Source organism: Xenopus laevis, chromosome 1S (genome assembly GCF_017654675.1).
Source record: "Xenopus laevis strain J_2021 chromosome 1S, Xenopus_laevis_v10.1, whole genome shotgun sequence".
Classification (NCBI taxonomy): Eukaryota; Metazoa; Chordata; class Amphibia; order Anura; family Pipidae; genus Xenopus; species Xenopus laevis.
Genome location: NC_054372.1, coordinates 65,469,173 through 65,496,266, shown reverse-complemented (window position 1 = coordinate 65,496,266; position 27,094 = coordinate 65,469,173). Strand labels below are relative to the sequence as shown.

The window sequence follows — 27,094 nt, the reverse complement described above, 5'->3', positions numbered from 1 at the left end:
TATTTGACTGCCCCTCCTCTATGCCACAGGCATAAAGGCGGGGCAGGTAATATTTGATTGACAGTTTAGATATTTAAACACCTTTATAACAGGTATGGATGTTTTAATGAAAAAAAATTTTGGGGTTCCATATTTCATTTGGAAAGGATTTTCATTATGCAGTATTTTTTTTTTTTTTTTATTAAAGTTTTATTTTTATTTGCAGATAAAAAGACAAAGAAAAGAATTGTACACAAAAGTGGTTCTAGATTTGTAGTCACTGGGAGTATCCCAGCCTACAGAACTGTTTAGACACATAATACTTACACATTGCCATCCGAACCGTACAATAAACAACAATAAACAGTTTTGATTCAAACCTTTTTGAGTACTGTCATAGTGGTGGACATATCATTAAGAGGGTAGAGGACATAGCAAATGAAACATCAAGGCGGGTAAGAGGTGGTCACTCTGAAGATAAGATTATGCAGTTTTTTATGTGTAGGTGACAGGTCCACTTTAAGGCCCCAGCCCCCAACCACCCCTAGTAGCTACCGGAGTTCCATTAGCTAAAGGTGTATGCAGGACAAATGGCTCCTCTCTTGTGCTTGTTGAATAGGATGTAAATAGTATTTAGGTGGACAGTGTATAGCCCATGCTGCTTGTTGAGGGCCATTTACAAACACAGTTCAATTACCATGCTTTTTAACAACAAAGCTTGTTGTGTTGCTTACTTCACTAATAAGAGTTGCTAAGGGAAAAGCAATTTGCAGAAATAAGAAAAAAAATTGTATTTTGCAATGTAATATTATTCCTTAAACTATTATTGCATTGCAAATTTTAACCCTTTAAGTGCCAGCAGAATTTCACATTTTGGTTACGCGAAATGCCAGCCGTTTTTGAAACATTTTGTGCTCTCGCACTTTAGGGGCATTTTCTGAGGGGAAACCTATAGTTTACCTAGGAAAACTATACATTGTTTTTTTCCGTAGAAACTGAGCTTTCTAAATCTGCCTGAGTTTTCATGTATTTCCACCTGTGCAAAAAAATTTATAGTGCTAAATACCAAAAAAAAATGAAAAATTACCATTTTTCATCGTATATCAATTTATACCAGAAAAATATTTCATTTTACGGATGAAAATCCAACTGATTTGAAAAGCCTTATGTCTCTCGAACGTGCCAATACCAGATATGTATAGTTTTAGGGAGATTTAGGATTTCTGTACAGCAAAAACTCCCGGCAGTATATTACCGAATTTTGAAAGCACTAAGGCAGAAAACGGCATGCTTTAGATTCCAAGGCAAAAAATCCTGAAACCGTAGGTTTACCCCAGAAAACCATACATTTTTGAAAAGTACACATTCTGCCGATTACAAAATGGGTAACTATGTCTCTTTACTCCCAACTACCAGACATAAAAGCTTGTCTGAACATAGCGTTTTTTCAACAAAAAATTCAAAATTCTGAAAAATCATTTCAAAGGTTTTATTTTGCTGCTCCGCATATCCCAAACTATATTAGGTACCAAGAAAAAGCACCTGAAATATGATTGCCAGGGGTCCACTGAACAATTTGATAACCATTGTGCATAGGTTTACCAAAGTATCTGGCATTTAGAGACACCAATATGTAGTTAGCACATCCAAATTGTTCAGGACTTTACTTCAGCTACTGAGAAATCAACACATTGACTGCATTTTTTGTGGGGTAAAAACACAGAAATATATGTTTACCCCCCAAACCCATATATTTTTGGAAAGTACACATTCTACTGAATCTAAAATGGGTACCCATGCCTTTCTGCTCCAAACTACTGAGTCGCAAGGCTTTCCCACAATTGTCGGTTTTGGTGAAATATATGAAAATTTCCTCAAAGCTTCAACTTCCCAGCACCATATCGCCCATGTATCATTACGTACTAAGAAAAAGCACCCTAAATATGATTGCCAGGGTTCCTCTGAACATTTTGGTGGCCATTGTTCATAAGTTTACCAAAGTATCTGGCATTTAGAGGCCCCAAAATGAAGTTAGCGCATACAAACAGTCCTGTGGGTAACTTCAGCTAATGAAAAATCAACACATTGACTGCATTTTTGTGGGGTAAAAACACAGAAATATATGTTTACCCCCCAAACCCATACATTTTTGGAAAGTACACATTCTACAGAATCTAAAATGGGTACCCATGCCTTATTGCTCCAAACTACTGAGTCGCAAGGCTTTCCCAAAGTTGTCGGTTTTGGTGAAATATCTGAAAATTGCCTCAAAGCTTCAACTTCCCAGCACCATATCACCCATGTGTCATTACGTACTAAGAAAAAGCACCCTAAATATGATTGCCAGGGTTCCTCTGAACATTTTGGTGGCCATTGTTCATAAGTTTACCAAAGTATATGGCATTTAGAGGCCCCAAAATGAAGTTAGCACATACAAATTGTCCGGTGGGTAACTTCAGCTAATGAAAAATCAACACATTGACTGCATTTTTGTGGGGTAAAAACACAGAAATATATGTTTACCCCCCAACCCCATATATTTTTGGAAAGTACACATTCTACAGAATCTAAAATGGGTACCCATGCCTTTCTGCTCCAAACTACTGAGTCGCAAGGTTTTGCCAAATTTGGCGGTTTTGGTGAAATATCTGGAAATTGCCTCAAAGCTTCAACTTTCCAGCATCGTATTGTCCATGTATCATTACCAGCATAAAGCATCCTAAATATAAACATATGGGTCTACTAAACAGTTTGATACCCAATGTGCATAGATATACCAAACTATGTGGCGCACAGAGACCCCCAAATGACAATATGTATAGACATTTTCACGGCTGACGCGCTGGCTGCTGCAATATAACCACCCGGTGTGTGTATTATGCGACATTAGCCCACCTAACAGTACAGAGACCCCAGAAAACCATATATTTTCAGAAAGTACACATTCTGACGAATCCAATATGGGTAAATAAGTGTTTCTACTGCAAACTGCCAAACTGCAAAGCAATGCTGAACATAACGTTTTTTATCAAATTTCGGAAAATCGTCACAAAGCTTGAATTTTACCCCATTATATGCCACACATTTCGTAACGTATCAGCATAAAACATCCTAAATATGAACGCCAGGGGTCTACTGAACACTTTGATGCCCAATATGCATAGATATACCAAACTATGTGGCGCACAGAGACCCCCAAATGACAATAGTGTATATACATTTTCACGGCTGACGCTCTGGCTGCTGCAATATGAGCACCTGGAGTGTGTATTATGCGACATTAGACCCCCTAACAGTACAGAGACCCCAGAAAAACCATATATTTTCAGAAAGTACACATTCTGACGAATCCAATATGGGTAAATAAGTGTTTCTACTGCAAACTGCCAAACTGCAAAGCAATGCTGAACATAACGGTTTTTATCAAATTTCTGAAAATCGTCACAAAGCTTGAATTTACCCCATTATATGCCCCACATTTCGTAACGTATCAGCATAAAACATCCTAAATATGAACGCCAGGGGTCTACTGAACACTTTGATGCCCAATATGCATAGATATACCAAACTATGTGGCACACAGAGACCCCCAAATGACAATAGTGTATATACATTTTCACGGCTGACGCGCTGGCTGCTTCAATTTGAGCACCTGGTGTGTGTATTATGCGACATTAGACCCCCCTAACAGTACAGAGACCCCAGAAAACCATATATTTTCAGAAAGTACACATTCTGACGAATACAATATGGGTAAATAAATGTTTCTACTGTAAACTGCCAAACTGCAAAGCAATGCTGAACATAACGGTTTTTATGAAATTTCTGAAAATCGTCACAAAGCTTGAATTTTACCCCATTATATGCCCCACATTTCGTAATGTATCAGCATAAAACATCCTAAATATGAACGCCAGGGGTCTACTGAACACTTTGATGCCCAATATGCATAGATATACCAAACTATGTGGCGCACAGAGACCCCAAATGGATATATAGTAAATAAAATTTACAAGGCAAAACAAAATAAGGCAGTAAAGAGTGAAATGCAAAAAAATCCAATAAAACCACAAAAATCAATGTTTTTTTTCCAGACTAGTGTTATCGGCCGTCAGAATCACAGTTTGAATATTTTAGCTGGGCCAAACAGGTTATACGGCTAGAAACAAGTGAACACAACATACGCAGAGCTGAAAATGCAATAAAATGGCTAAAAATTCAATAAAATGGCTAAAAATGCACCAAAATACCCAAAATTGCAATATAATCACCAAAATAACATAAAAAAGATATTGCACAGTACGGTTAGCGAATACGCTATTCGTAATGGCAATAAAACATTTTTTTCAGCCAAAAAAAGAAACGATGCGATAAGAAAAAAAAAAGCCACAATGCCATGTATGTGCGTGTGCGTGTGTACAAATGGTAAATTACATGTTATGTGCGCGTGTGTGCGTGTGCACATGTGTGTAAGTGCAGTGAGTGTAAGTGACCCCCCCAATCCCCAAAAATGTATGTGTAAGTGTGTGTAAGTGTGAATCTAAGTGTGTATTACTGTAATAAGTGTGTGTTGGTGTGTTTGTGTGTGTAATTGTTGCACTAACCTGAAAAAGTCGCTGGAGACTGTTGCAGGCGATCTGGAAGGGCCTCAGGAAGAGATCTGCGACATCCTCTGTGTGCCTGTGCTGTGGGGGCGGAGATATCCAGCGCGGTGTAGGCTGCAGCAGCAGGACACGTAAGTTACACGTGCCTGCTGCTGTTTTTGGGCCCCTGGGCGATCGCGCCCCAGGGGCCACTCGATCCCCTGCTCTGCTCGTTGCCTAGGGGCAGGGGATCGATGCGGAACGGAGCGAGCGGCTCTAACAGCCGCTCCTCCGCTCCAGAACCCGGAAGTGCTGCAGAACGTAGAATCTACGTTCTGTGGCATTTCAAGTTACTTTTCCACAGAACGTAGATTCTACGTTCTGTGGCACTTAAAGGGTTAATTGCGCACTTTTAAAAAGTGCTTGAAGTTGTCGCAATCTTTTGGAGCACACATAACAACTTTTTCATAAAACTGATGTAAAGTCGGTATAAATGTTCAGCATTATGATGTGGGAAGCTTTTTTAATGCCATTAACATTCTACCTCATTCCTTAATGGGAAAATATAATTGCAGTTTTTGATCTTGTGCATATATAAACACTGCCTTAAGTGCTGTGATATTATATTCTTTACACATGTGACAGGATAAATGCAATCGTTGAATTCTGTCTGCACATTTTTTATTCCAAAGCTCTTATATTTTGCCGTAATGAATAGATGCCTTCAGGGTTTACCACACTACATCTTTGTAAAGAACTGAAACATTTTGGACTTCAGGGATGACATTAAAATTCCAGCCACTTATTATTGCAATGAAAATTCATTTATAATTCCATTGGAGCTTCTCCTTCTGTATCAGAATCAGAAGCCATTACAGGCCTGTAACAATAATACTAGAATGCCTAACTTGTGCCTATTTTATCACGTGTATCACATGTTTCTATCTGAGAGTACATATATTTGTCAGTTTGGAAGAGACTTGGCTGCCTATTTATTTAAATATAAAATATAATAATGCACTTTTTACAGGAATATTGGAGCCCTGGGCCACTGATGACCATCACCATCTGTTGTTGGGGACTGCTTTTGTAAGACAGATTTCTTGCCTTGGGATGCCTACTGGTGTTTATGGCTCCGCTAAAGAAAAACAGTTGCATTCACACCAAGTTTTTCCTGAAGGCATTCCCTGTGCATCTATTACAGTAAGGTAGGTTGATTTAATGCAGTTTGACGTGGCATTTCACTGGTACCAATTTGAAAGCAATTTTTTTTGTTTCCACAAAATTAGAATCAGACTTAAGTAATAGACTATCCTTAAGGTTTAATTTCCCTATGGTGCAGATAATAGTATTCTAATGACAGTTTAACTGCTCTTCATTTTATACTTTTTTCTGTGTGTTTTAATGTTTTAAAGGAAAGTTATACCTGCTCATATATATCATATAAGTGATTGCAATATGTAATATTTTTAAATTGTTTATATATTTTTCCAGAAGATTGTCAAGTGAAAGTAGGGAACTTTCTGGAAACCCTCAAAACTTACAACAAAGATTTCCTTTGAAATTAGTCTTGTTTTATAATGTTTTAGCATAGATCATGTTCCACATAATCCCACCCATTTGCCAGTTAAAGGTATAATATTCTTAGGGATTGTTTACTATTGATATTGCTGAATATCAGCACAACCTTATATGTAGTTTTAGGGAATCCTTATAGACTCTGTGAAACAGTGCCATGTTAGCAATTTCTAACAATAGCTTGTAAGGCTGCTGATAGCTGATAGCTAATTGTCTATCTCTGGCAAATGTATTAAACTGAAAAAACCAAATCCTATGTATTTACAAAATAATATAACATAACATACTACAACTCGATATACATATAAATATTCATACCTTATTCTTTATAGCTAGAGGTTATAATGTTTTATTTAACATTAAACAGTGCTTTATGATATTAAACTGTGACCTATGACATATTACAAAATCTTAACCTTACTGGCATATTGGAATTGAATGAATTAATGCCCTATTGCTTGGACAGAAAGAAGATGTAGGAAACAGATGTCATTAGATTGTGTGGATTATTTAATAAAATGTAAATTTCTAAAGCTTGGCCACAACTCTTACTTGAGTAATCAGCAAGGACGCCATAAAAAGCTAAAAGTGTGAATATATTGACCATTACATTTTTAGTTTTCTGAAAGAATCAGATTGGAGGGAAAATAATGAATGCTATAGCTGCATTTAATTTATTAGAGAAACCTACAAATGCTGCCTTGGTATTATTGCTTAAGATACACTACTGCAATTATTTAGTGGAAATTAGTTTCAGATAAATGTCTCTCTTGTAGAGAGAAAAACCACACTTAAGCATCTCAAGATACTGTATTGGCCAACTCTTTTCTTTATCTCCTTCAGATCCAAGTGAACGTTTCAGCTTCAGAAGCTTAGATTACTCTGACAAAGATGGATCTTGAAAAAGTAAGCCATGAGATGGTGCCTAAAATCTATAGTGGGTGGATTTATGAAAGATTGAATGATGGAATCCAGCAGCTCATGTCATGAAAGGTTTGACACACATCAAGTCTGAAAAAGGTTTGCGTTCTTCTGAATGTGTTTGACTGCTTTTAACATATCATAGCTCAGTATTGACCCTGAGCACTAATATACATACATATTGTTAATGCCCTATGCAAATCAGATTTGATGTGTTTCAGCACAGAAAATAAAATACTAAGTTAAATACAAAACCCTTGTTATCTGTTTTAAAGTATTAAGCATTGGTAAAATGATTAAAAAAGGTTTAACAAAGGAAACCCTTAGTTGTTTCTGTTTTCTCTAGTATCTGCTAAATGTCTAAAATATATCTTTTTGGAAGAAAAGCATGAACACGTATGTATTTTAAAAGCACAGACATAGACACTGATATGTATAAGGAGGAAACATTTAGCTGGGCACTGGCTGGTCTGATTTCTAAGTCTATTTATATATTTGGGTGTCAGTCTGCTGTATTTATATAGCCAGGGTTTATAAAATTGTTGATTTAGCAGTCAATTATAAGAAGTCAATAAAAAGGGCAGTTTGATTCATAATCACATTCAATTTTTTGCAGCAAAAATGGGGATCAAAACTGTTCAAGGTGATAACCATGTTTTTACAGCATTCTTTAAAAATGAATGAAAAATATTTTGAACATGACTATTGTTTGCTACTGGAATGTTTTTTTATATGAGTATTGCATAAACTATAATTAATAGGGGTCCTCTGCTAAAGTTCAGGCACTGAACTCATTCATAATATATAATATATCACCTATCATCCAATATACCCTGGATATTTTTCCATTCCTGTGAGCTGTCATGTTTGCACAGAAGACATCTTGATTGCTTCAGCTTCAAAAGTGTTAGCTGTCACTTTATTCTATTCCTGTCATGGGATTCCCTTTCTTAAAACCTGCACAAGCAAAACCAAGGGAAATACCAATTCCTTCTTGTCTGCAAAATAGCAATAACAAATCTCCAAAGTATATCATGCCTCCATTTTTTGTTTAATTGGTGCGCTAGTTCTCAAGAAAATGGTTTGAAGCCTGTTGTGAAAGTCACCAATGACTAAAACTGCTCCTACAAATTACATGCTTTCCTTTTTCTTTTATGCATTAATTATGTGTGTGTGTGTGTGTGTGTGTATATATAATATGTTACAGGGCAACCCTTTTGAAATTAAAAAAATAACAAAAGTGGTATAAAAAAAAGGTATTTTTTATTTCAAAAGGGCTGCCATGTAACATTTTTACTGGCTAACACGGTATAACAACTCTACTTGTATTCATATATAATACACACAAATATACTGTAAATTATATCCTTAGAACTGGTGATTAGGGATATCATCAGTTATAATTGGTGCTTAGTGATGTCATTTCTGTCACATGACTCACTAAAACTTAAGAGTGCACAACCTGTATAAAAGCACTCACTCTCCAGCCTTGTGGCTTTATATAATCACGGAACTCCTCTAATTTCTTTATATTATACAATAGGGGGGTACATTATTCACTATATTAACCTATCATAGCACCTGACAGTATTCAGTCACAGCCTGGAGCAGATTTGCGAGATTAGTTACTCTCATAGAAGTGCAAATAAGCAGAATGTGACCGGCTTGCAATGGAATTGTCACTGCAGTAATAAAGCATCATGAACACAGATAGTAGAAACCCATAAAATAATGTATTTATTTATTCTCTTCCTCTTATGTAGACTATTGAATATGGAACACATCTTCAGGATGCAATGGCACAGCAAGATGTCCCAGTTCAGGTTCTTTACACAATTGGAAGCTTCATACTGATAATCGGTTCTGTGGGAATTATAGGAAACCTGTTAGTCCTCTATGCATTTTACAGGTACAGAATTATAGTCACGTTTTATACACACATAGTTACAGTACATTATAGTATATACATTATAGTATATTATAGATTATATTGACCTGGATAAGATAAGTTATTAATAATAATAAAAATAATAATAATAATAATAATAATAAGTGTCAGGAATATTCTTTATGACAACAGAACTTGAGCAGATCTCTCCTTGCTTATTACCCATCAATAAAATTACACATAGGGGGTTACTTTTTAAAGCCACCAATTTTTTTGTAGAAAAAAACCCAGAATTTCTTGAAATTTATTAAATTCGATGGTGTTAAAGTCCAGTAAAAAAGTACTCCAATTCAGATGTGCCGAGTTCATGTAGAAATCAATGGATGTCCAATGATTTTTACATTACTATAGGACAGGATAACCACACTCAGTCGTGCAGTTTTGTCCGCAGGGTGTTATTTTGTTATTCAATCATATATGTGACCAATCATAATTTAATCAATTTTATTGAACCTAAACATCAAAAGCATTTTCTCACCAATATATTCTACCACGCTCCTGCACTTCTATGCACACACGCATTCAAAGAGGTCTATATTATAGCCTGCATAAAGCTTATTAAAAAAATATATGTTTTTAAGAAACATACCAGTAAGTAAAGATAATTAATACAGTTGTTTTCTTGCAAGACCCACATTTCAGTTTTATATTTGTGGGGAAACAACAAAAACATTGCCTACAACATTCTTCTATGTACATATTTCCTTATCTTAATTCTTATGCATCTAATGTAAACTGTGCTTTTGATTATCCAGCAATGCACATCCATATGTGTCTGTAAAAAGCAAATACAAGTATGGGATCCTTTATCCAGAAACCCGTTATCCAGGAAGCTCCGAATTATGGAATGGCCATCTCCCATAGACTCCATTTTATCTAAATAATCCAAATTTTTAAAAATGATTTCCTTTTTCTCTGTAATAATAAAACAGTACCTTGTACTTGATCCCAACTAAGATATAATTAATCCTTATTGGAAGCAAAACCAGCCTATTAGGTTTATTTAAAGTTTATATGATTTTCTAATAGACTTAAGGCATGAAGATCCTAATTACAGAAAGATCCCTTATCCAGAAAACCCCAGGTCCCGAGCATTATGGATAACAGGTCCCATACCTGAGCATTGGGAAAAAATTATTTCACTGTCGCTCTAAAAAACCAATACCAGCAGACTTTAATGATGTTCTCTTGATTTGAGTTTAAATCAGTGTGTATTTTCTATGCATTATTCAAATCTGTTTGAATCATTGTTTCATACAATGTATTCCATTGAGTACACATTGCATTGACTCAAGAATCAAAGGTTTCATTTCTTGTCTCTCTTTCCCCAGCAACAAGAAGCTGAGAACGGCACCCAACTACTTTATAATAAACTTAGCAATCAGTGATTTTTTAATGTCAGCAACACAGGCACCAGTTTGCTTCCTTAACAGCTTGCACAAGGAGTGGATACTTGGAGATATAGGTAATTATTTTCCATAAACCAATTTCTACCATTTAAATGCGCATCACAGATTAGCCGCATAATATAATATTACAATCAATTTTGTATTATTGCATTAGTATTCGAGAATTATCTAAGATGCTAGAAAATCAAAGAAAATGCACTGTAGCTCACTATAATTACAGTTTCCTGATGGATTTACTTATAGGAAATAAGAGGTTAATTTATATTTTCCCTTAAGCTTCTGTGAAGGTATTAATGTCTCAGTTCTCAAGTATTGACCCTTCCTAAGCAGCCACTGTCTCAATGCCAAGTTGTTCACAAGCTCCTGCCACGTTTTTCTACTCCCATTACAACGTGTCAGTAAGGAAACTGAGTGGTCTGGCATTCAAGGGGTATAATAGGAACATGGATAGATAAACAAAGTCATTAACCGCTATTTTGGCTTTCACATACCACTTATAGAAACATGGCAATTAGCTAATTTGCCAAGAGCCTAGACACAAGTCCTAAAGGACCAAGGAGTGCAAATTTCCTAACTTCTACTCACGATGCGTTAATGGCGGAGCAAACCCGGACCAATGTGTCGTCCTGCTCGATCGCTGCTCTCGCGATATGCCGGTCACTCCTCACCGTCTACTACATCAAACCCACATACCGCTGCGGAGCGCAGATCAAGAACACGAGCAATCCAGCACAGTTAACATCAACGTTCGGCTTTATTAACGCATAGGAAGGATTACAGTGGAGGGTGTACAATTGTAATGCGTTTCATGCCCCATAGCTGGGCACTTACTCAGAGTGATTGTGTGCACGTGTGTGAATGGTTAAATAGCTATGTGTGTGCATATGATTAAGAAAATATAAAGGCAAGGTGATACCTCAATTCAATTAAAGTTTATGTGATATATCAAATTTCCTACATGCTCCCCCAGTCTGCCCCTTATGAATATAATGCTGTCAAACACTGGGAAAGCAGGTGCTACTAGCTGGGCATGGTGTATATATGAAAAAAACATGAGGGTTAGTAGTGAAAACTCGACCCGCACCCAACAGTAACCCACGCACCCGACTTCTGCCTTCCTTTTATAGACCCCTGCCACCCTGCCCCGCTAATGATGTCACAAAAGGGGCGACAGGTCGGCTCGAACCCGCCCCGGTATCGCGCAGGTATTGGGCTGGCCCACAAATCCCAATGGTTAGCAACTGTTTTGCGCCTTGAACTATGCCTTATTAATGCTTACTAATGCTTCTGGGAAATGAGGATATAGAAATCAATTAATTACATTAAATTGTGTATAGAAGATAACAATACATAAGAAGTGAGGTTAACCTTCACTTAATAGTTTTTAAATAATGTTGTTTTGCAATAATAAAAATTCTACAAACACAGAGCCGTAACCCACAAAACCTTAACCCTAGCAAGCAAACTGTTGCTATTGTAGGACACTTATCCAACTTGTACACGCATCTTCCTTGTACACGCATCTTCCTTGTACACGCATCTTCCCGCTCCATACGCTACTCATGCATGCGTCTCTGGTTCCAAGAGAGAAAAGCTTCAGGAGAAGTGGAGGATTGTACTTCCCCAGTCTGACCTGTATCTGCTACCATTAAGCTCCTTAGTAGCACAACACTTTTGTAGAAAAAATAAAATACAAAGCACAATCAATATGCTTTCTAGATAAAAAACAAAAAACAAAGAGTTTTCAAACAATAGTTTGCTTCATTATATACTAAATAATACATAAGGTTGAATACTTAGCAGTAGGCAGATGAAATATGTGATAATAATGATGTGATAATAATGATGATCAGAAAACAGTTATAGATATTAGAAAGTGGTATAGAGAATATGGATGTTCCTAAAACCAGTTCAGTATTCATGCCACACTAGCAATGTGTTCAGTGCCAACATAGCCATTTATTATCCTCAGTCCAGGTATAATTCTTTGCATTATAACACATAGCGCACACATAGTGCGCAAAAAGGAATAATTTTAGTCACATCCTTTCTGCCAGGTAGATAAAAACATTTCACAGCAGGGTAATCTGAATAAAGGAGCAAGATAAACATATCCAGTGCATGACAACGGTGTATTTAAATGCTCTGATTGCTACTTCTTAGCACTATGAAGGTTTCATTACTAACTCATTTCATTTTGTGAAAAGAACAATCGTGACTGACATGAGGATTACCTGTTTTTATATCAGCCAAACCTTATTCGGAAAAAAATCTGAAAACATAGCAAATAACAAAACAAGCAAATCTCTGCTTAAAAGTCAATAAAATGCATTGCATAACAAGAACTGCTGGCTAGTGGTGGCCGAATAAATTTGCCCACTGACTTCAGTGTGTTTCACAAATTTTTCGTCATTTCGCGAATTTCACTGTAAATTCACGATTTTTTCCGAATCGCCACAGATTGGCCCATCGCTACTGCTGGCCTGTCTAATATACCATTAGTTTAAAATGTCTCTAGGGAATAATGTACCCACTTTTATAGAATAAAAGGATAGTACCGTTACATACAGGCAAATTGCTTTTTATATAAAAAGTATAAAGAGTAAAAATAAGTTACAGAATCAGTAATCAACTGTTGAATTTCTCTTTTCTCCCCTCTTCTTTTCTAGGCTGTAATGTGTATGCATTTTGTGGGGCATTGTTTGGCATAACCTCTATGATGACTTTATTGGCTATATCAGTCAATCGATATATAGTTATCACAAAACCTCTACAATCCATTCAATGGTCTTCCAAAAAAAGAACGTCACAGGTTATTGTCCTTGTCTGGATGTATTCATTGATGTGGAGCTCGGCACCATTACTTGGTTGGAGTAAGTTGAACAATCTATTCTCATAAACTTTTCTAGAGCACATAATCCTCACCAACAATATACTTTTACATAAATCTGAATGTGCCATTCCTATTCAGTTAATGCATTTTTTAATATAATATAGACCTGCTATCCAGAATGCTTGGTACCTAGGGTTTTCCGGATAATAGATCTTTCCGTAATTTGGATCTTCATACCTTATGTCTACTAGAAAATCATGTAAATATTAAATAAACTCAATAAGCTGGTTTTGCTTCTAATAAGGATAAATTATATCTTAGTTTGGATCAAGCACAAGGAAGGGTTTTATTATTAGTGAGAAAAAGGAAATACATTTGAAAAAATGTGGATTATTTGATTATAATGGAGTTAATGACCTTTCCGCAATTCGGAGCATTCTGGATAGCGGGTTTCAAGCTAAAGGATCCCATACTTGTAACAGCTATAAAATAATAACTGGTAAAAAGTTTACTCTAGGTATAGTTTGCTATGGCAACCAATCTGCAGCTATTGGTCTCCTACAGTTAGAATGATGAAACATTTAATTTGTCACTGGCTTGGATGAATTCTTGGAAAGGGAAAATATCCAGGGCTGCATTGTTATACAGGGCTACATTTAGTTTTTTGTATATAATTGAATCTAAATATACAGTATGGGTATGGGATCCTTTATCCAGAAATCCATTATCAGAAATCATTGAAGGCCAGCTCCCATAGACTCTATTCTAATTAAATAATTCACATCTTAAAAAATGATTTCCCTTTGCTATGTAATAATAAAACAGTACATTGTAATAAGCAGCATGAGTTCATATTGGTGGCATATCAATCCTATTCTATTTATTTAATGTTTAAATTACTTTTTAGTAGACTGTACGTGTGGCGGGAAAAATCTCAGGACTACACACGATAAGCCTTATCTTGGATACAATGCTTAGTCCCTGTGTTCTAAAATAGTTTTACAGATGAACTCTTCTTTTCTTTTAGGTTCCTATGTGCCAGAGGGCTTAAAGATATCTTGTACATGGGACTATGTGACATCTACAGCGTCAAACAAAAGTTACACAATGATGCTGTGCTGCTGCGTCTTCTTCATTCCCCTTATTGTAATATCACATTGTTACTTCTTCATGTTTCTGGCTATTCGAAGTACCGGCAGGTAAGTTGCATTATCTGTATCAATGTATTTTTTACTCTGCAGTTTTAAATGTAGCGCTATCTCCTATTCCTAGGACTCAGAAATATCAGAAATCCACTTGGACCGCTTTAACTAAAAGTGGAACCATATCTGCATTTAGTTAAATAATGTAATATTGAATAATATCACTTCCAGTTTACCCGGAATGATGGGGCCCAAAGCAGGTATACCTAAATATGCTTTCTATACTGCAGCTATGCTATAAGCATTTTAGCTATGGCAATAAGGGGTGTATTTATTAAATTTGGAGACAAACATCACCGCTGATTTGGCTAATACCAACCAATCAGTAATTGGATTTGATCAGTTGCCCACAAGTTAGAAAACAAAAGCAAAGATCAGATTGGTTGCTACTGTTACAGCACCTGGTTGTGTGTCTCCAATGTTAATTAATATGCCCCTGAAAGTATAGATGTTGCCAACTAATTTTACTGATTGGAAGCATTGTGATATGAGTAGTGGGAATATGATATAGCACCAAAAATGCTGACAAAAACAAGAATAAAAAAGCGTATGAATAACTGCAATTCTGTCAATCATTAGGTAAGCTGTCGCCTGTAGAGTATTCTGAATTTAAAGAAATTGTTCAGTATAAAAACTGAGTAAATGGACAGGCTGTGCAAAATCAAAAATGTTTTCAATATAGTTAGCCAAATGTGTAATCTATAAAGGCTGAAGTGACTGGATGTCTAACATAATAGCCAGAACACTAATTCATGTTTGCAGCTCTCTTGGTTTCCACTAATGGTTACCATGTCGTAACCAATCAGTGACTTGAGGGGGGCCACATGGGTCAAACACGTTTGTTTTAAATCTGAGCCTAATGCTAAGGATCAATTGCAAACTCAACCAACAGTTATGTCCCATGTGGCCCCCCTTAAAGTCGCTGACTAACTCAGAGTTATGGAGCTGAAAAGCAGGAAGTAGTGTTCTGGCGATTATGTTAGATATCCAATCACTCCATCCTTTATACATACAGTAATATTTTTGGCCAACTAAATATATTAGAGACATTTTTTATTTTGCACAGCCTGTCAGGATATTACCTGGGTCCTGGAACCGAGATGTTGCGGAGCTTCCCACTGACATTCCCTTGGATTGGAACAAGAGGGAGCCAGTGAAGATGAGGTATGAGAGCCGGATGTCTCGACAAGATGATCCACCTGCACACAGAAGCAGTCGTCCCCAGGCAAGAATCTGGATGGACAACGGACGGAATGAATTCCAAACAGGCAACGGACGGCAATCGACATGCTCAGAATAAGTTGGAGGATGGACAAACGGAATCCAGAATCGGGTTGGCAACAGCAGATATAGCCAGGGGTTCAGCAAAAACAAAGTCCAGTAACAGGCAGAGGTCGGCAACAGCAGGTTCCAATATAGCAAGGGTTTAGCAAAGCAAAGTCCAGTAACAGGGAAAGGTTGGCAGCAGTAATCAATAGGCAAGGTACAGGGAGGAATCCAAGAAGAGTACGTCAAACAGGCAGAGTCAAAATCCAAGATTACAAATGTATAAACTTACTTGTGCCTATACCCGCTCCTCTTCCGGGTTTGCTGAGACTGATGCGGCAGTGTGCACATGTGCACCGAAGGGACACCAGCGCGAGTATCAATAAGCCCCATACACTATCCATTTACCCAGTTTTTATTTTTACACTGAACTGTTCCTTTAATAGAAACATTTAAAGCAAAACATTGCACACCATTGCAAGGATACAATTAAGCATACACGCAAAGGAATGCCGCTGTGAACACAATTTTCCTTTCTTCAATATAAATGGTGCATAGAGCCTTCAAATGGCATAGTAAACACTGGCTTTTTTAGGTTTGCCATGAAAATGAAGGCACTTAAATGAGCCTGCTTTTGTTTTTAACACTGCGTGATAACACTGCATTGGGATTTGGACAATTAAATCAAAATGATAAGTAAAATTGTGTCAATAACTTCATATATATATATATATATATATATATATATATATATATATATAAAGCATATTCAAAATCTTAATCGCCCTTGCCATGGGAAAAAGCACTTTACAAATATACTGTTTACCATACGTTTACCGCACATTTAAGTCTGTTATGTAACCGTATTAGAAAAATGGAATGAGACAGCTTATAACTATTGAAAATATGGAAAATAATATATATTTGCATTTGTGTTAAAACAAATGTACTTTTTGCAAAGACTGTGCTACTGTGACATTGATTTACTATAACTATTAATTGAAAATTTTAAAAACCATGCTAGAATGCCTTATTTATATAAAAACATGTAATTATATATTTTTAGTTTATATATATATATATATATATATATATATATATATATATATATATTATACATATGTAGCAAAGGTTCTGTAAGAGGAACCATGCTGGATCTAAAACGACACTCATTATTTTCATTATGTGCAGTGATTACATGGGAATTACAGTTGTATTCTTTTTCAGGAATGTACAGAAACTTGGATCATATGGTCGCCAATCTTTTTTGTCTCCATCCATGAAGAATGAATGGAAAATGGCAAAAATTGCTTTTGTAATTATCATTGTATATGTACTGTCCTGGTCTCCTTACGCTTGTGTCACACTGATTGCTTGGGCTGGGTAAGTGTTGATTCTTTTTAAAAAACTGAATTATTTATAAGGAAGGCAAGGAATCTATTGTTAGATTCTACACATTTTATCTATACACTATTAACAGCTGGGATGACATGTTACAACTGTTCCAGGGAAATTGCCACCCCTGCAGCAGCAAAATAATATGCCGTTATTACACAGGATAACATTTACATTAAGCTCATGACAGTATTTTGCAATAAAAGATTGTTGTCATTATACATTGACAACATAAGCGAAACATAAGTTGGGGGTTAGCAGTTGTCCTGTTGGTTAAATAGTACTTTTAGAAGGATACCAGGCTCTTCAAATTCAATATTCCCTATACTAGTATGGTGTTTATCATCCAGAAAGCTCCAAACTATGTCATTAAAATTTCCACTGTGCCCTATTTACTACAAATGAACAATTAATAATTTTTGACAACTTGCATTTGATCTTCTTCTTTAATACAAAGATGATATCATGAAACAGATTTTAACCAAACAAACATTTAGAGGGTTATTTACTAAAATTCAACTTTTTCTCACTTTTCATTAAAACAAACTCGACCTAACTATCATCCACAAATTTAGATTATTTATAAGGAAATCAGGTCAAAAAAGATGGGTCAAAATCATTGGCCAAAGTCTCACTCACTTTAAATAAGCAAAACTGGATGTGTTGGGACAGTGCCATAGTTTTGCTTGAAATTTGGGTGGAAAAGGATAAAAAATGCTGTTGCTGGGTAGATAAGTGACAGGTTGTGCTAGTGGAGAGAACTGTCATCATGAACTTAAAACCCAAAAAACGTAAACCTTGCTTCTTTCTTGGTTCTGGTTAGAACAGGTCCTGTGATTATGTTCATTGTGTTTTGAATTGCCCATAAGGCTTCTATGTAAAAGGAAAAAGAACAGAAATATACTCCTTTGTAGTGATACTCAAAGCAACAGCACTGATGAAATGATTTAAAAATGTAGAAATATCGGAAAACAACAAGTTCACTCTGCAGGCCCTTGATGCAAGAGTCCCATTAGTAATTTTGCTGCAGCTGCATAAACAGCACAAAGTCAAAGCACCCTATTGGGATTTATAGAATGGAAATTTTAGGTATTTGTTTGTCACTGTTGGCAGTGTTTTTTTGTTAAATTGGCCACAGATCCAGTTATCAGATGGTTAGGTAGTATTGTTATGTTTCCAGTTTTCTGTAGAAAATAATCAAAGTAATTTACCTTGCAGAACACAGTGTGCAAAGTGCAAGAAAAGCCTCAATCAGGCACTTTTTTGCTCTTTTCACAGCGTGTTCTTCTGTTGCAGGCCTCTGTGCTTCCTCATGGAGAAAATAGACCTGTTGCCAGCCTCTTAAATGGAGGGCGCAAGCATAAGGCAGTGCATTCTCTAAAAGGGCCGGGCAAGTGAAGGCATAGGGTTTGCATGTGGCCGTAGCAGTAGGGATAGGGCTTGCCCTGCGCCACCTGATGCTGACAGATCCAGCAGTTCCATGCATTAGATCCAGCATGAGGAACAGTGTTTACCAGTGGTGCAAGTGCTTCTTAGATGTGCTCCAGGGAAATGTAAATGACCCATATTAAGTTGCTTTGCAGTGTATACAGTTTAAGCCATGTTTGACTACTATTTGTTAAACCGTTTTATTTTTATGGAAGCTTTACATTCATTTGTGTACATTTTTTCTGGAAAGAAAATAACTGCAAATACTTCTGCAGCAGCAATAATGAGAAAGATGACCACCAGCCCCACATCATTAGGCTGCTGATAAGAGATCTTTATTAGTGATGGGCGAATTTATTTGGCAGGCGCGAATTTGCGGCGAATTTGCGCGATTTGCGGCAGGCGAATAAATTCGCGAAACGCTCGCGAAAATTCGCGGAAAAAATTCACCGGCGTCAAAAACGGGCGCCGGCGTCGAAAAAACGGGCGCCGGCGTCAAAAAGGGGCGCCGGCGTCGTTTCGCGAATTTTTCGCCGTTTTGCGAATTTCGAGAATTTTTCGGCGAAGCGAAACGGCGCAAATTCGCCCATCACTAATCTTTATTTCATCTCACCATTTAGTTTGAAGAGGTTTTTAAAAGTCCAGGAATGGATCATTATTTTGTTACTATTCTACACGAGTATTAGAAAAAATAAAATAAAATAAAATCAGTATAAATCTCATTACACATACTCAATAAAACCTGATAAAGGAAAGCCCTGAAGCTATGAGAGCAGGGGTGCATGACAAGGGATCCAAATGACGTGCAGGCAGATTACACTGGTTTATGTTTAGAGATTGGCAGAATCAGATGCAGCTGTGATTGTGTGAGAAGAAATGTGAAAATTTGCCAAAATGCATTGAAGTCTATGGGCGCTATGTTATGCGGCAAGTCAATTTTTTTTTGTTGTGCAACATCCATTGGAGTCTGTGGGGGTCATTTTTGAGGTTAAGCTTGGCGAAAAATTTCGCTCACCACTACTTGGGAGTAGAATTATTTGGGCAGTCTGCTTGTTAGTCTATGGCTCTGTTTTGGTACTCTCTCTCCAGGGCCCGGAATTTTCTTCACATAGGTACGATACTGGGAACTGGGATTTACAGTGCAGTGCCTCCTACCTAGGATTTCTACTAGAAAAATAAAACACACAGTTTGTAGTAAACCAAGAGAAACTTTATAAAAAGAATAAAGTGAAGAATAGATTAAACACGTGCAATGCAGTGATATTCCTACACTGGGGAAACATGGCTCTGTCTAGTAACTAGTGCAGTCTCTCTAACTGGAAATTTTGCTTTTAAAGTCACAGGAGCAGCATTTTTGCTGCCCCTGGTAACTAGTGGAGCTGAAAGGAATGCAGGGCACCCTTTCCTTCTAGGCTGAAACTCTAATCTGTCCAGATGAGCACAAACAACACTTTCACTTAGTACTGCAGCTCTTTCACAATACATGCTGCACTTTCTCCAGATCTGCTCTGGCTGGCTGTTGCAGCAGGGGCTCCTTTTATCAGCTACCTGTGCATTTGGCTCCAAAGTCAGACACTCCCCTTGGTCCTCCTCCTCTCCCAGGGATGCATTGGGGCACTCAACCAATCGGATGGCCGGTAACTGGGCTGGATGATGTCACAAACGGAAAAACAGGGCAAAGATTGTCTGATCCCCTACATGTCTATTGCTGTTTATTTGCTGTTCTACAGCAGTTAATCTCACTATAGTCACTCAGGCAGCATGAAAGTCAGTCTGGGCTCTAAAGGCATCCTTTGTATAATATAGAAATCCAGGCTGTGACTAGGGTTGCCACCTTTTTGGGGGGCAGGCCAATGAAATCATGGGGTAGGAAGATACGTGAGCGGACAGTGACGTTGCATGGGCAGGTAGGTGGGCGGAGGTATGAAGTGACAGTTGGTGATTGGACAATCACAGTGTCAATATTAGGGAATCTTGCCTGGTTTTCCTAACCAGGCTGTCCTGGTCATATCCAGACAGATAGCAACCCTAGCTGTGAAGCTGAGCTGCTGCTACTGCAACTCATTAGAGTATGCAGATACCTGTATTTGGAGTATACATAGAGGGCAGTGGGGCTTAGTCAGGAATATGGCAAAGCCTGAGTACAATAACTTTCTTGGGTGTAGTCAAAATTTAGGCACCCCCAAGTGTTATTCCAGCAAGCACCATGGAGCGATTGTCTTCTTCCTTCTCCTTTCTGCTCAGAGCTGTGCATGCGCAGTAGAGTGAAAAGTCAATCTTTAATGAAAAAGCTGGCTATTTAATTCTACTTTGCATGTGTCTGCCCCTGGAAATTTGAAGAGCGAAGAAGTCTATCTCTCTGTGGTTCCCGCTGGCAGCACGCGGGCCAGTGCAGTTTTCTGCTGATAGGAGCACCGGCCTGGGGTGTCAGGTAAGTAAATACATCCACTTGGGATGCCTAACTTTTGACACACCAAAGTATAAGTGATTTTCTTCTCCTTTAAAGTATGTAAAAATGGGGTTCAGTGGGATGGTTCAAGGCGAAGAGTCAAATTGAGGAGTCCCCTTGTCATGGCTCTGACAGAACACATTAAAATTTGATAGAGGGCATGTCTACAACATTTTATCTTCCATACCAAAAAGAAGTATAAATTTTTTCATTTTAATACACTTGCATATTTATGCAGTGAATTTCCTGGTTATAATATTGATAAGAGGTGGAAGGAAATTAGACCTATATAAAAGTACAATGATATGGTCAGCTCTTTTTGCGAAAAATCGTGAAACTCGAAAATTGACAACCCGCAAATCAAATTTTGGACTCTCGTCAGAAAAGTCGTTCGCGTCAATTTTGATGCTGCCGTTAAAGTCAATGGGTGTCCAAATAGTGTTGACACGAATGACTTTTCGGACGTGCGTCCAAAACTTTTGATGCTGACGATATATGGAAATTCCCCGCAAATTTGTGCCAGCCGAATTTATTTGCCCATCACTAGTTGTTGCAAATAATTAGGCAGAAAGTGAGGTTCACATGTCAAAAAACCTGATGTTACAGGGCTGATTATTACATTTTGAGGCAAACTGTGTGGGTTTCTGAGCTGTAGTGTTGTGAGGATTTTAATTAATTACTATTCAGTCTTGTATTATAACTTCTATATTCTTTAAATGCAATATATAGTGTGTTGGTCCTTAAACTCAGAGCATGTGCTGTGAATAAGCAGGCCCATTTTACACCCATTTGCCTGCAATTTATTAACTTAAATCATTGTGTTTCCAGCATCTGTAGTTCAGGTGGGCACAGTTAGACTAGGAAGAAATCTTGCATTGTGGGTAAAATCATGGCAAAGTATTCATTTTTTTTGTGCTATACACTTCTATACAAAATGTAAATTTTGCATATTTAAAGGAGAATGAAAACTACCAAGGCAATCTATTGGCTATAGGTTAGCCACAACATTGCAAGCTAGAAGGCCATTTTTATTCTTTAGAATGCTTTTCCATACCTGAGTAAACAGCTCTAGACACTGTCTCTGTTTGTTTGGGATAGCAGCTGCCATATTAGCTTGCTCTGACAATTAGCTCCTGCCTGAGTTTCTCCCTGCTCGCTCTGAGCTCAGATTACAGCAGGGAGGGTAGAAGGGAGGGGGAGAGGAGCAAACTGAGCATGCTCAAGCCCAAGCCCTGGAGGTTTAAGCTTAAAACAGGAAGTCTGATACAGAAACCCATGTGTTCACAATAGAATGACAGAAATATGATGTTTCTTTTGACAGACTCTGAGCAGCATTACTTTAAAGCTTTACTTTACTGTAATGGTATTTATATAGACATTTCTGATAAAGCTTACTTACTGTAGTTTTAGCCTTTCATTCTCCTTTAAAAAATAGATTATGCTCAGTATAAATCTCTTTTTTAGGCATGGTAAATCTTTAACTCCCTATTCCAAGACAGTCCCAGCAGTCATTGCCAAAGCATCTGCGATCTACAATCCAATTATCTATGGAATAATACACCCAAAATACAGGTAAAGTATTTGATGTCTGAAATGCTAAGGTAGGTGCTGTGTTAGGCTAACTGATGTGTCTGCTTGAAAAACAGAAATGATAGAAGTTATACTAATGAGGATCAGAGCTGATATCGTTGATAGCTCTTCTGCAACATCCCTTTCCTTATGAGCTTTACTTCAACTGTGCAGAACACTTCACTATTGAGAGCTTGACCATATGGTGAGACAGATACACTGGCTGCGTGTTTATGCATGTTTCATCACTAAGAAAAAGGAAATGTGATTAATAACTAAGCAATAAAAACATATACTGTAAAACACCTGCATCTTGGCCATGACTTAAATTCTGTTTAGAGACATCAGAGCTTCTTCTATGTGGGCACAGTGACAAATAAATATGAGCACTGTGTTGGCTATGCTGACTTGCCTTCCTTACAAAGCTTAGTAGAATCATTATGTAAAATGAATTACTAAATACAATACATTTGTATACATACCAACTTCATAATAATAATATTCAATAACAACTGTGCAGAATAGATGAATAATCCACCCCTTTAGCAAACCACTCCTGTACCAGTCCTACAGCAACAGCAGTGCTCTAGGACAAAAGTGGAGGTTGTAACTCCCAGAGACTTCCTCTCTGTTTTTAAATAAGAAATTAAAGAAAATCATCTGCCACCAAGAACTTCGAAAGTTATGTTAGGCAGCAAATGTAAGAATCCATAAATGTGCCTGCTAAGCCAGTAGTAGCAGTAGCAGTAGAATACTTTTTATGTGTAACTTCACACTCTCCTTTAGTCAAGAGGAGATTGTAGCAAATCCAAAAAAACTTAAGCAGTTGTGGAATTCTAAACAGCATTCACCAGCTTTGTCAGCTCTAAATCTACCATGCAGATGAACACTCAGTAAGTGGTATTGATGTAGCAGTGACCCCACTTTAATGGAGGCTCTTGGCAAATCATTCATGATATACAGCCTAACGCGCATCTTCACTGCTGCAACATCACCCATATTGCACAAAAGTGGTGCTTTATTAGACACAGAGCTGAAAAATTTGCATTTATTACAACAAACAAAATTTGATATTGGAAACTAAAATATTCAAATATTTTTCTTCCTAGGGAAACCATACACAAGAATGTGCCATGTCTCCGTTTTCTAATCAGGGAGCCAAAAAAAGATTCCTTTGAGTCTTCAGTAAGAGGCTCCATTTACAGTCGACAATCATTAGCCTTAAGAAAGAAAAATAGCTGCATTTCAACTGTATCCACAGCAGAAACAGTGAGTTCACATGTTTGGGACAACACGTCTAATGGACATTGGGATAGGTATGTCTGGGATCATAAAACAGAGAGTCTTTTGACTGAGATTTCTCATTATCAGTCCTGAATACCTACACATTCCAGTAGATATTTGGAAATATCTAATTTAAAGGGATACTATCATCATTAGTCAAAAAAGCAGACCTGACCATTTGATGAGGCAGTATTTTCTGTCTCCCTTGTGAGTAAACATTGAAAGTGACAAAGCAATCGATGTGGTCAGTATTACAGATTTGTTTTGTGTAGAGTAGAACTTCAGTGTTGTGGTCTTTTTAGGGGCCCATGATTGTGGAAAAATCTGTGGTTTCCCTTTATTTCTAAGAAATCTCTACAAATTTGAGGTTTATTAAGTGTAACAACCACAAAAACCTTTAATGCAAAACTTCACCAACTAAAAGTTGTCAAAGTGCTATCAGCTGCGCTGATCTTATTGGATCACTTTTAAATTAGCCCCTTAGTATGATGACCCCTATAAAGGTGTATATACCTAAAATTCTAAGTGGTTCCTACATGTCACTCCGTTGCTCACAATGACATTACCTTTTCTGCACCCTAGCAAATAAGGCTCACTAAGTTCTAAATAATACATCTAAAGCATTGCCCCTTCATTGCTGTGACTTGTATCACAATGGAAAACAAACACAACTGCACTAGCAACTGGGACAACATTACCTTGTGTTAAATGCTACCAGTACAGTGAGCCCCCCATGACAATTCTAAAACAGAACTAAGTTAGTGTACATTAACATCATTTTACAGTACATGGCTCTTAAATCTCTATTATTTGTTGAATCACCTGGAGACTACTAAAGAAAATAACTTCAAACAAGGATTTCATTCTTTTTCCCAACAGCTTTGTAGCATACTGTATACAAAAATGGCCATCATCATACAGGTCACAAATTCTTTTGTTATTTTTTTGCAGGAAATCCCTTTCTCAGACAATGAGCACTTTGTGTTCTCCCTTATTGCAGGTAAGTCTCTGTATATCACAAAAGTTTTAGTACTAGCATGAGTGGTAATCAAATTTAGAATTTTTTGAGAAATTGTCATGCAAAACACCAATGAGCTATTCGGGAATTGTAAAAATGACATCACAGATTTCTTTGTGATTTCTTTCAGATAAGCACAATAGCTATAGATTGCAAAGTCTGAGCTTCACTGTGCATTTCATTCTGCAGGGCAAAAAATGTGTATGTCACCCAAGGTCGCACATATCCCAGAACAAGGGCCAAGGTCACAGCTCACACTTCTGCCTATAACAGCCACTTTATGCTTTGTAAGGAGCCCTCCACTACTCAGATGCCGCCAGGTCTTAAAGTGAGAGAACCAGGGCACAGGTTCTGGGCAGGAAAGGGAACCAGAGCATACACAGAAGGAATGGGGAAGAAGCAGAGTGCAGTCAAAGGACAGGCCGAGGTCAATAACCAAGAAAGCAGCGAGGTACTGAATCAGAATCTAAAAACACAGTAACGTAACTGGAGGAGAGCCGGCCCTGGTGCGTGATGTGCAGCCGGGCCACTGCCCCCCTCCATACCAGATTTTTTCCCCCCCCGAAATCGGCCAATGTGGCCGGAAATCGACAGTGCGCAAGCTGCCGGGGGGCCCAGAGGGGGTGTGGGCCCTGGCCCAATTGCACCCCCTGCTCCCCCAGTAGTTCCGCCACTGCAAAAACAAGAGACAGCAGGGTCAGGACAGGCAGCAATCAAAGTCAGAATCAGACAGTGATCAGACACAGGAATCAATACAGAAATTGCACCCAATACAGATCATCAATACAGAATTGCAATCAAGGCGCACACGTCAGTTAAGGGAGAGGAACATAAGAGGGGAGGCTGTGGGATCTCACCTCACATTGTAGCAAGCACAGATGGAGCTGTACTGCATGGCTTGTTCTGCTCAGCTGCCAATACTTTACTTGACTATACAGCTTAGTTTTCTTTTGTTTTCTATATTATTTTCAGCAGTGTTTTTCATTGACTGTTTTATGAATTCCTGATTTAGCATTGAACATTAATGCATTTCTATTAAGATAAAGTTGTTTGTGTGTTGTTCAGAGCAAAGGATGTTTTATCTATGCACAACAGAGTACTGTAATATACAATGTACAGCTATGCAAGAGCACAAAATTCTGTACTGTGCATAAAACACATGCTGGCATTCATGCAAACACCTCTCTCTTTATCCCCCACTTTACACCTCTCTCTGTATCCCCACAAACTGCAACATAATAATGCATACAATGACAAATGTGTAAGTAGGAAATAACATCAATATCTTTCATGAGAATGGCATGAATAGAGTCATCAGAACCCTCAGATGACCTTTCTCATATCTTTCCTGTGCAGAGCAACATCAGAACAGTTCTCTGTTCTCCTTTGACCATGTTCAAAGCCAAATTTGTTCTTTACATAAAGCAGTAATTGGTTTCTCTGTGTTGTCCCCTTAATAGTACATTTAAAGGGACAACACAGAGAAACAGTTCTCATTACTTTTTTTTTTTTTTTGAAGTAATTTAGAAATATATATATATATCATTATTATTGTTAGCACCTATAATTCTAACGTAAATATTTTGTTCAAGGATTTTTCTATGGGTTTAGGTTGGGTATTTAATATGATAATCATGTGAGATTGAGGTGAACTGAAGCTATGCAGTAGGCATCCTCTGATACTCCCAGACATGCCCAGAACCACCTGAAACCCCAAAACTATCCAGTATGCCATGCCCCTGTCATTACTGTGAACTATCCTTCCAAATTAGAGACAGCTAGGAGGTATGACAAACTATGCTTAAATTAACATACATTGTTATCTTCACCTTCTTATAATATTGGTATTCAGAATGAAGTATTAAATTGTATATATACCTTGTTTATTCATATTTAGGTACTGACTGACGTGGAACAGAATTCACTTTGCAGAAGTGTGAGTTTTCAAAGAAGCAACTCATTTTCAAGCAGTCAAAAACAAGCACAAAAAAGAGAGTTCTTGAAAGCTTGGAGCTGCAATGCTTTAACCAAAGAAAAGGTATACTCTTTGAAAAACAATACATACAAATAAATTGTTGGACATAGTGCCAAAAAATAGGGGCAACTGTCACTAAACTTAATAATTATTTGCCCATAAACATTCTCCACAGTCCACAAATACTATTTTTGTTAGATTATGCTCTATTACTCAAAAATCATGTAAGGCAACATTTCAATTTAAAGAAGGAATTA

At 37.4% G+C, this 27,094-nt stretch overlaps 1 protein-coding gene across 1 annotated transcript in view; it reads left to right on the top strand.

Annotated features, from left to right (window-relative positions):
- Nucleotides 1-27,094, top strand: part of XB5957215.S (melanopsin-B-like S homeolog) — a 46,238-nt gene that overhangs the window by 12,895 nt on the left and 6,249 nt on the right. Inside the window, exons 2-12 of the mRNA XM_041579677.1 lie at nt 5,593-5,770; nt 6,984-7,046; nt 8,825-8,970; nt 10,341-10,474; nt 13,088-13,291; nt 14,279-14,450; nt 16,947-17,102; nt 22,456-22,563; nt 23,670-23,876; nt 24,796-24,844; nt 26,760-26,900. Coding sequence (XP_041435611.1) covers nt 7,032-7,046; nt 8,825-8,970; nt 10,341-10,474; nt 13,088-13,291; nt 14,279-14,450; nt 16,947-17,102; nt 22,456-22,563; nt 23,670-23,876; nt 24,796-24,844; nt 26,760-26,900 — 1,332 coding nt within the window. The 5' untranslated portion in view covers nt 5,593-5,770; nt 6,984-7,031. The remainder of the gene's footprint in view (nt 1-5,592; nt 5,771-6,983; nt 7,047-8,824; nt 8,971-10,340; nt 10,475-13,087; nt 13,292-14,278; nt 14,451-16,946; nt 17,103-22,455; nt 22,564-23,669; nt 23,877-24,795; nt 24,845-26,759; nt 26,901-27,094) is intronic.